General features: G+C 35.7%; 1 protein-coding gene across 2 annotated transcripts in view; it reads left to right on the top strand.

Annotated features, from left to right (window-relative positions):
• The window catches only part of spidr (scaffold protein involved in DNA repair), a 48880-nt gene that overhangs the window by 21780 nt on the left and 15689 nt on the right, over positions 1-11411 (top strand). For both annotated transcript variants that reach the window (XM_016458838.1, XM_016458839.1), the window contains exons 9-11: positions 1106-1316; positions 3146-3357; positions 10824-10982. In XM_016458838.1, coding sequence (XP_016314324.1) covers positions 1106-1316; positions 3146-3357; positions 10824-10982 — 582 coding nt within the window. The remainder of the gene's footprint in view (positions 1-1105; positions 1317-3145; positions 3358-10823; positions 10983-11411) is intronic.

Here is an 11411-nt window from a genome sequence, read left to right on the forward strand (position 1 = left end):
ATTATTTTTCTTAAATACTCAGTTTTTTTCATTTATTCTTTGTATTTTATTTAGTAATGATAACAATGAATTGTTTTTATTATTTTTCTTTTTAATTTATTATTTTCTTTTATTGAATGTAATGTAAAAATAAATTAATGTTTTATTATTATAATTAAAAATAATTATTTAAATGATTTTTCTTAAATAGTCTATTTTTAATTTACAGTGTATATTAAAATAGTAATATAGTAATTTCTTATTTTGCTTTATTTAGTAATTTTTGGATTATTATTTTTATAGCCATTTTGATATATAATCACAAAATTTTGGCAGTCCTACAAACAAGCACAGCAAACCTGGATTTGTTTTTACACGCAATCACAATTTTTATCAGAAAAACTGCAATTCAGTTCACTCGTGCAGCTCTAGCCCCTTGCCAGGTAGGCTTGAACTAGCCTCATTTAGCCGTCGGCATAAAGTCTGGTCCACTTTGTTGCTGTTTTACTTTTATTTATATTTGAAAAGAAAAAAAAGATGAATAGTGCTTCAAAAGGAGCCATGTTTGAATGCCACTCTGTATAGAATCATACCAAATTCACGTCTTTCTTTTGGCAAACAACATCTAATGCTTGTTTTGTGTGTTTGTTCATGCTCAGTTACTAAGACACACCAAGGCAGACCATTATCACAAGAGCGCAGCTTGTTTCACAGTCGATCTGTTAGATGCCAAGTACAAAGTAATAGTGTCGACTTGAGTTCAGCGTTTTGATATAAACAAGTTTTCAGACCACCTGTGAAATGGAAAAGAGCATCTTTGTTGATCAGTCAGTCACTAACAGTTGTTTTCCACCCAGAGAGGGACGGGCTTGAGCGTTCGTGTGTACCTGAGGATATTTTGAGACTCTTTTATGTGTGTGAGAAGTGTGGAGGTGGTTGTGCTCGGCGAGACCGCTGTCAATCTATCAACGTAGACAAAACTCAATGCAGTTGAGTTTTATGAATGTTGCCAAGCTGTCATAAAAACCATCATGTGGCATTTCCAAGAGATTTGATGTTTTCATAGTGTAACTGTTTTTCCAAAAACAACACATTATGACCAGCAGACCTCTGTTTGTCTCTCTAGGCAGAATCTGGTTGTGGAGGGTGAACGCTATCCCATAATTCTCAACACCCACTTCAGTCAGAAAGCCTGCGAAGAGACTAAGCCGGATAACGCGGGCGGTCCGAGAGCTGCAGTCGCTGTGGAGAAATGCAGACCTCCGCCGTTAACCTGGAGCCTGTGGCGGTCAGGGACGAGCCAAGTGTCAACCGAGACATCCATTCCCTGTAAACAGGTTCGTCAGCTGTCCTCTCTCATGTGATCACGGGAAGGAAATGGAAATTCCCAGAAGAGCGAGCGAGCTTCTATGTTAGATTTTGAATTCGGCCACACATAAAAATGTGTGAAAGTGCTGTTGGAATGGAGACAGCTGCTGTTTCCTGTGTGACACTCATGAGTGCAGATGATTTATGAGGGATGTTTTTAATGCATAAATATTTGCTTTATTGTGAAAGCGAAGCCAAATTTTCCTGTTCGACAAGGCCCTGGCGTAACGAATTCTTTTTAAAAGACATTTGAAGAATGAGGCTTTGCACTTTCCCTCTCTTATTGTACTACTCAAAATAAGCAGTGCAGTTTGGTCCATACAGAGTCTGTGTTGGTTGTAAACACATAAAGTGTTAGCCACAGTTTTCAAAATACAGAGTAACTATCATCTGCTACTCTGAGATCTTTTTGAGATCTCTTATCAAAAATGTGAGCATACCAACACAACACTTAAAGGGATACTCCACCTAAAAATGTGTATTTTGTCATCATTTACTTGCCCTTATGTCATTCCAAAACTGGAACACAAAAGAAGATATTTTAAGATGTTTTTTTCCTTTTTTAGAATAGAAATCATTGGGCTCCAATGTTGTTTGTTTCCCAACATTTTTCAACTTATTTTATAAACATTTTCATGTTTTGGTGGAGTATCCCTTTAAATGTGCATTATCATATTGTCATTAACAGATACACTGTCACCAATTCTGCATTTCTATGATAAATACAGTAAAAACGGTAATATTGAGAAATATTATTGCAATTTAAAACAGCAGCTTTCTATTTGAATATATTTTAAAATGTCATTTATTCTTGTCATGCAAAGCTGAATTTTCAGCATCATTGCTCCAGTCTTCATTGTCACATGATCTTTCAGAAAACATTCTAATATGCTGATTTGCTGCTCTTATTATTATCAGTGTTGAAAACAGTTGTGCTGCTTAATATTTTTGTGGAAAGCTTGATTTGTGTGCTTTGATGAATAGAAAGTTCAAATGAACAGCATTTATTTGAAATCTTTTATAACATCATAAATGTCTTTACTGTCACTTTTGATCAATTTAATGCATCCTTGCTGAATAAAAGTATTAATTTTGAACAGTAGTGTAGATGTGTGCTTACAGGGATTTGCAGTGAGAGAGAGACCATATATCATTCATTATCAGTGAGAGTTGCTGATTTGAGGTGACATGGGTGGCACTGACTGTTGTTGCCTAAAAGGGATAGTTCACCCAAAAATGAAAATTCTGTCATTAATTACTCACCCTCGTGTTGTTCCAAACCGGTAAGACCTTCATCTTCGGAACACAAATTAAGATATTTTTGATGAAATCTGAGAGCTTTTTGAACCTGCATAGACAGCAGCGCAACTACCACGTTCAAGGCCCAGAAAGGTAGTGAGGACATCGTTAAAATAGTCCATGTGGCATCAGTGGTTCAACCTTAATTTTATGAAGCTACGAGAATAAAATAACGACGACTTCGACGCACATTTACGACTGTACAACTGATGCCACATGAATTATTTTATTGATGTTCTTACTACATTTCTGGGCCTTGAATATGGTAGTTGTGTTGCTGTCTATGCAGGGTCAGAAAGCTCTCAGATTTCATCAAAAATATCTTAATTTGTGTTCTGAAGATGAACAAAGGTCTTATAGGTTTGGAATGACATGAGGGTGAGTAATTAATGACAGAATTTTCATTTTTGAGTGAACTATCCCTTTAAGAAATTTTTGGTGCCATTCTGTGCCGATATTACGTTGAAGTCATAAAAACAATTTCTACTGGTGTGTTTAGGTCGGTGAGTTGAACAGAAGCGGAGTTCGGAAGTCTCTGCTGGACGCAGTGGAGGATTGTGGGTCGTCAGGCTCTCAGAGCGGTCCTGTTGAGGTGGTCGTTCAGAGGGTTTACTGCATACCCATCACCCAGTCCCTACACAGAACTTCTCTCCAGCACAGAGCATTTGACAAACCTCCACCAGAATCAGCACCACCGCAACACATCGGCAGGTACTGGACCTCGGTTTAATTTCTCTGGTTTAGATAACACTGTTACTTGGAGAGAAAAATGGAAATGTCTGGTACACTGTTGCAGCTTGCAGATTTTAAGTAAAAAAAAAACACTGTTTTGGTCAAAGGCATATAAAGCAGTATGTATATATTTATGTTCAAAGTTTGGGGATGGTAAGATTTTTTTCATGTGTTTCAAAGTAGTCTTTTATACTCAACAAGTCTGCATTTATTTGATTAAAAACACAGAAGGAGTGACATTGTGGAATATTATTATAATTTAAAATAACCTTTTTAAAATATTTTAAAATTTAATTTATTTCTGTGATGCAAAGCTGAATTTTCAGCATCATTACGCCAGTCTTCAGTGTCACATGATCCTTCAGATATCACTATAATATGCTGATTTTGTTGCTCATCAAACATTTCTGATTATTATCAATGTTAAACACAGTTGTGATGCTTCATATTTTTGCGGAAACTGTGTTAAAGTTCAAAAGAACAGCATTTAGTTAAGTAGAAACTTTAGTAACATTATAAATGTCTCACTTCTTATAAACCCTCACTTCTGATCAATTTAATGCATCCTTGCTGAATAAAAGTATGAATTAAAAAAAAAAAACTTGAATGGTAGTGCGTATATGCACGCAGAATATTGTTATGGAATTTACTGTTAGGTTTTTAGTCAAAAAGCAAAAACAGAAAGCCCTTTTTTCACAATAGATAGTTTCAAAGCAGCTTTAAGGAAAATATTTTCATTTTTGCAGTATTTTTGTTGTTATTTTATTTTTTGCATTTCTAATCTGCGATTAAAAAAATAAGATCTATAACCATTACCAGCTCTATGTAAATAAATACAACGTGCAGTTTATCAGCGACTCTCCTTATCCAGTAACCAGCCAAACCAGTTTAACAAACCAGATAGGTCCCAAAACCTTCGCTCTAATTTGCTTCTAATAAAATGTATGTGAATTGATTGGGAATGTGCTTGAGGACATAATTAAATACAGTATTAGGCATGACATGTCCAGATCATATAGAATAAACATCAGTAGATCTAGAATCTGCTTTGTCAGTCTGAGACGACGCATGGTCATCTTTGTATGTGTTTTACAAGATTGTGTGTTTGTTCTGCGGTTTAATTAGGCCATTGTCTGTTCTGAACTCCACTGTTAAAGCTCCAAGAGATCAGTCTCCTCATGGAGTGATAAATGGTGAGAGAGAGCAACTTTGCTCCATATTCTGTCAATGACTAGCCAAACAACCCCTCCCAGTACACAGAGTCCTCTCTCTTTCTCTCTCTATCTTCCTCTGCCTCACGCAGTTCTCTCGGCCATATGGTAAAACTCTACAAACATCTCTAATTGAGCCCAGTGATGTCAGTGATCCATAGCCACATGCTTCTCAGAAAAAAGGAAATAAAGGACAGAAAGTGAGAGTGAGAATGTGCCTTGGAAGAAAAAATAGAAGTTTGGAATACGGCCCTAAATCAAGAGCAGAAATTATATCTGTAGAAAACATGAGTGTTTTTTAGCATGTTACTATGTAGTTGCTAAGCTGCTACTTGTTACTTACTGTGCTGTTGATAGGTGATTACTTGATGGCCCAAGTTGAAAGAGTTCACTACAGTTTCTGTGATACTCTATTATCTTCAGTCTTTTTGGTCTATTCTATTATCTACGAGGTGAAATTAGTTGTTTCCTACTTTAATTATTTTAAAATTGAACCCATTGATTTAAATGTAAATGCTGCGTCACTATGAGATAGAGGAAAAAGTATAAGGATTAGTGAGAGTTAGTTGAGAACATTCATCTTTTTCTGCAACAAATGGCCATATTGGCATTCATTGACCATTGAGAATATCAAGCAGGTTTAGCTGTGCTTTCATAAATCAAATTCATTATATTCCTGCTTGATTTCAAAGTGACACGTAGCGGGTGTGCGCAAAATGATATCTATTATTAAAATATATTTTTTTGTTAAAAAACAATATTTTGCTGAGTGTGTTTTTGTGCTGCTAGTTTAAAGGGGTCATATGATGCGATTTCAAGTTTTCCTTTCTCTTTGCATGATATGGCACTAATACCGCCGGTAGGTGGTGACAAGTGCATGTCTTAATGAGTGATTCATTAAATCACAAATGATTTGTTCAAAATGACCGCAGTAAAAAAAAATCAGAATTGTGAGATAAAATAGGTAAATGTTATATAGGTTTAAATAGTATTTAATGCTGTAACTGTAGGGCTAATACAATACATCTGCATATGTGAATATTATGTAAACATATTGGGCCTCATTCATGAAACACGAGCAGAACAAATTTTTGTGTAAATCATTCGTAAAGCTGTTCTGACGTAAATTTTCGGATTCATGAAAGTGTTCGTATTTTCAAAATGTTAGTTGGTACGAAAGAAATTTACACCTGCTCCCTACCATGTGTAAATGGTGCGTAAAACGTTCTGTGTTCTTTTTGGCAAACTGATGACACTGAATTTTGATGCACTGCCATCATAATATTTTACAAGTTCGTTTGCTCTGTTTTGAGTTGATAAACTGTTTAGCTTTGGGTAAAACGCAGCGCTTGTCACTGTCATTTTTTACCCAGCCGTCCAATCAATGGAGGAGGGGCGGGACAAATACCAGGCTTGGATTATATGAGCATTCTAACTACATTTTAATAGACTTCATCACTCAGTGAATGCTTTTTGACTCTCAAGACGTGTTTTTGTTCAATTTATTGAGTGGCTAATTAATACTACACTAAATAATGTCAGTTTGCACATCATTAAAGCAACAATGACGTAGATGATAGATATTGCACACCCCTAGTGACACGGCTCTTTCTGCACCCTCAAAATGAATCTTATGCATTCCTATCTGTCAGATGTTCCATCTGAGCTTTTTCTGTGTAGGTGCCTTTACGGTCAGAGGTTTGTTATTAAACGGTTCAATGGTGAGCGCAAGACAATCGGAAACCAAATCTGTTTCTCTTTTTACTGCATTGTCAGTGTCAGTGTACTGTGCAGGTTTTAATTACACACATGCTGCATGAATTCAGCCAGATTGAAATCATTTCCACAGGTTAAGCGTCCACGTTCTACTCCCTCACGCGCCCCCTGATCTCTCCACTGCTCAGGTACACGTTGTTTTGTTGTCAAAAAATGCACGTGGTGCTGTGTTGATGAAGGGTGATGGAAAAAGAGTCATTTGACTGTCGGTAACCGGATCTGTGTCAGACGCTACAGCATGCAGTAAACACTGGAGCTCAGGAAGACCAGACACTGTCTGGTCTTCCCCCAATAATAATAATCGTTATTATAATAATAATAACGATTATTATTATTATTATTATTATATTATTTTGTTAATAATAATAGTACAGGGTCATTTTTTTCTTTTTGTAATCTAATTCTTATTTTTTATAATGTCAAAAAAAGAAAAGAAAATCAAATATTTTTGCAATCTGAATTGCAAATAGGTTTAATCTTTGTTTTGGGTTGTGTCTAGCTGTTAAGCTTATAATGTTACTCAAGAATGAATAGCTGTTACATAAACAGATGAGTAATTTATGTAAACAGTACATTATGTTAGTTACTTTTAACACTGTTGTGAATATACAGTGGAGTAATGGTGTTGTATTACTATAGTTCAGCTGGTAGCACATGGTGCACATCAGTAAAAGCATCTTTCAGATGCATAAATGCACTTATACATTTAAACATAGTCATACAAATGTTCAAGATGACACTCTGTGCAGTATCACTTGATTATGCCATCCCATTATTGCTCCCTCATGATTTGATTTGTCTTGGCCAAAGTTTTCAGATGAAGAGAAATAACATTGACTTGTGTGTTTTTTTTTTTTCTTCAGAACTATAAATTATCTCCTTCTGCGTGTTTTGTTGGCCCAGTTTGAGTCAGATTGGGTCAGCTGACAGTGTTCAGTTCAACTTCTGCACCTCACTTTTTTTTATCTAAATGATTGTTGTTGCTAAGGCAACCAATCACTATTTCTAGTGATCTATACTTACGTTGAAGAATGGATCTCAGCTATATCGGGTGATGCTCTTTTGCCTTGGACTAGTAACTAACCACCTAAAACTGCCTTACAACACCATATAGCAACACCTCTGTTTAATTTGGGACATTTTGAAGAAAATACTGCATGTTTGTTCATTTGCTATGCCGAGGAGATGGTTTATATTTTTACTGGTACTTTTCTACTATTCTGTCACCCTAGTTTTCAATCTTTCCCAAACTTATTTCTGAAGCTAAACTGTGAGCTTTAATATATTCATATTTATTTGTTTGCCTGGTGACACCGCAGTAAAAAGCAGTTATTTTATTATTATTTATAATTTTCATTTTATGTCAGTCATTGTAATATTTAGTTTTATTATATATATATATATTTTATTTCAGCTTTACTTTAATTAACAGAAACAATTTCAAGGTTAGGTTTATAGGTTAAGTTTTAGTTAATAACACTAGTAAAATGCACATATTGTTTCTTATTTTGGAGCTGTCTTTGGCTCTGTTTATAAGTGCACTACACACATGCTTAAAATTGAGATTATAAGCATATGCTTGAAATCCATTTTCCATGTTTATACCCTCCATATGCAGCTTAGATGTTGACACTATTTATTCTTTTCATGTGTGTGCTTCAACAAGACCACCAGTCTCATTACAACCAGTTTGCAATTACGTCCTGCCTTTTTTTTTTTTTCGTTATGTTTCTTTCTCCTCCTTGAGTTTTTGTGGCCAGTTTCCAGACAATAATTAGCATTTAACTTTGGGCCCAAGAAGATATGTTGTTACAGTAAAAACTCAGAGCAGTATAAACAGGCTGAAGAAGTTCTCTGTGCTCAGACAGGAGGGGTTGGATGTTTTCTAGAAGAAGTGGAACACAATGTGCTTTACGTGTCGGGTTACAGCCCTGTTTATCAAAAGCTCTGCTCCCATTGGCCAGAGCCGTGCCGGAAGGAATCCCGCCCACTGCGCCTCAGCCAATCAGCTGCCAGAGAATGGAGGGAAATGGAGGGGGAGTGGGGTACCTACACCGAGTAGGCTTGTGTGAAATGTGTGTGTGTGTGTGTGAGTGTTTGGACAAGCTCAATGGATCACAGTTCCTGGAAGCGCCTCCAAGTCGCTGCGAATTCCTTCGAACGCTCACAATAATAGATTCCTGAAAGTGGCTAGTGACTGCGGCTGACCAATGACAGAGACCCGGTGGGGGCATCGGCCTCCCAGTCCCACTCCGTTGAAGGAAGCGCCTGAAACGGGGAATAAAGAAGGGGGTTGTTTATGTCAACTTGGCCATACCACAAAATGCTACTGCCCAGTCACCCCTCCTGTTCTCCGGATTCATAGACACACGGGTCTAAACAAGCCTCAGTGTTCACAACCGCACTCACTTAAGCCCCGTGTTCTTTAGCAGCGCTACAACAGGGTAACAACAGGTCAGGTTGAATCCAGATATGCCAGTCATGGTTTATCAACGGTCATCTCGTATCGCGCCATCATCGTTAGCTTTTATCGAGTTTACCTGCTTTTTTTATGCTTTGAAAGCAGAGCTGGATAATGACATCACTGTTTCCTACAGAGCTGCTTTATAGAAGAATTAAACTCATTCCATAATTGATGAACTTCACACAGTTATTAAACTGAACTGAATCAACAATGAACTGACAGTTACTGGAAAATTGACTGTTTACTATTGTACTCTTTTTTTAGAGCTGCTTTACAGCAGAATTGAATTTTGTCCACATCATTGAAACATTATTTTGCCGTTTAACACTGTAAAGCTGCTTTGACACAATCTGTATCTGTATTGTGACTTGACTTGTTAACACGAAACTTCATTGTTTTATCCTAATCTGGCTCGAGTTGAGTTGAACACAATGTCTTACAAAGACACAGTGCTTTTTTTTTTGGACAGTATAGATGTTAAATGACTAAATAGCAAAATTGAGATTGCTGTAAAATTTTAACTGATTCATATCCAAGCAGCTTCTTTGAACACAACGTAACATAAATCAAAAGAACTTCAGTGAATCTTGTTTTCTATCAGCTTTGCGTGTGAATCAGCACATCTTCTTGTCACCTTTAGCAAAAGATGAGAGAAATTGATGAGATAAATAAAGAGAAATTAATGGGAATATTGAAACTGATTCATATCTGATAAGAAGTTTGAGAGAATCTTGTTTTCTGTTGACTCTGCATATGAGCACATAACTAAACTTCTGTGATGCCTTTTGCAACAAAAGGTGAGATAATGGACAGAAATCAATAAGAATATAGGCAGAAAGTAATAAATCCTGACAGTACTATTTTAATGACAAAAGACGGTTTGCGCTGGTGCAAGCTGTTAGTAAATCTGGCCCTTAATAAAAAAATATGAAATATTTTATTTGTTTTTCCATGTCATGTGACCATTAACTAACATCAGAAAACCGTGAACGAATGAGTGTTGTTAAGTTATTGAAATATTTTCGTTAAAAAAAGCACTTCAAGTAAATATTTTTGGGTCAAAGTGGGGTTCGGCTGACAAAAAGTTTGTGAATCTCTGTTCTAAACCGTCTACTAAACAGTGTTTGTTATTGGTCTGCACATTAAGTGGTTTGAGCTGAATTATTTGCAGAAAATGTGGACAAGAAAAAGAATAAAAGTAGATGATTTCAGGAATATCAATGCAGTTATGCCTTGCAAGCACTTTTTAAACTAAACAACACGTCTTCAAATCATTGTGAAGAATGTACGAATCAACTGTGTTTATTTTTGTATTCTACTATAGTTATCTCTACTGTGCAATCAAATCACTGTCTAGCATGTGAAAATATATTTAAATACCAGCCTGTTTGTTTAGTCCTGTGGTTTACTGGCTCCAAAAAAGTCACCAGTTTCTGTGAACTGACTATCTGTAGAGACTATTAATACCTGCAAAAATATCATTTTGAGTATAGAAACACCGCCATGTGACCGCTGCGAGTCAGTCCATAGATCAAGTTATTAGTTAGGCCCTGTCTGGTGCCAAAGTCAACATTTAATCTGCAGACAGTATCTGTATCTATGTGAGTGTTTGTTGTTGGGATGAAGCTTCCCTCTTCATCAGAGACTCACATTTGCAGGTCTTCATTTTGGGCAGTTTATTTATAAATACAGTTTGTCATAATAATTTCAAATGCCTGCTGGATTTTTTAGAAAGGTAGTCACAACTTCAGTCTTTCTTAACCACTCTCTTTCTTGCCATTTCAGTTTAGTGTGCTTTATTATTGCCACAATAAAATACTGAACATTTATGTTGCAAAAGTAATGAGTAAAATAAAGTTAAATAACAGTAGTGCAAATGGAGTAAATAAGTAATATTAGATACTGAAACTAAATCAGTAGTGCAAAGCAGTAGGGAAAAATTTACTAAAGGTTGTTAAATGGTTGAAAGTGATTGTTTTCCCTCTCTTTCTCAGGTTGTGTGCTCTAGTTCAGGACAGTTACGGGATGTTCGGTGAGGTTCTTCTGCACTGTGTGTCCACAGAATCAGAGATCCAGCAGAACTCGGAGCAGCTGGAGGGCCATGTGTGTCTCCTCCAGGCCCTGAGAGTCGTCCAGCGTCTCACACGCGACAAGTGAGTCTATGATATAATCACATGACACTAAAAACAACCCGCTGATCTGAAAAATATTCTTTTAAAGCATCCTTTTATTTTATTTTATTTTTACATGCATCATTTAGCAGATGTTTATATAAAAAGCAACTTTCAAATTAGGACAATAGCAACAATATATATTATATTGCAAAACAACTCAAATGCCTGCTGGATTTATATATTATATTAAATATTATATTATATTATATTATTCTTTGTCATGTATTTTCATATAAATATTTTTTTCAAATTGTTGTTATTAATGTACTTATATAAATGTACATAATATAGTTATGAATAGTCATAGTTATTTAAATATTTATGAATATGTTTATATTATGTGTGTGTGATACATACATATATATACAGTATATATATATATATATATATATATATATATATATATAA

Source organism: Sinocyclocheilus anshuiensis, unplaced genomic scaffold, assembly GCF_001515605.1.
Source record: "Sinocyclocheilus anshuiensis isolate Anshui unplaced genomic scaffold, SAMN03320099.WGS_v1.1 scaffold415, whole genome shotgun sequence".
NCBI classification, from domain to species: domain Eukaryota; kingdom Metazoa; phylum Chordata; class Actinopteri; order Cypriniformes; family Cyprinidae; genus Sinocyclocheilus; species Sinocyclocheilus anshuiensis.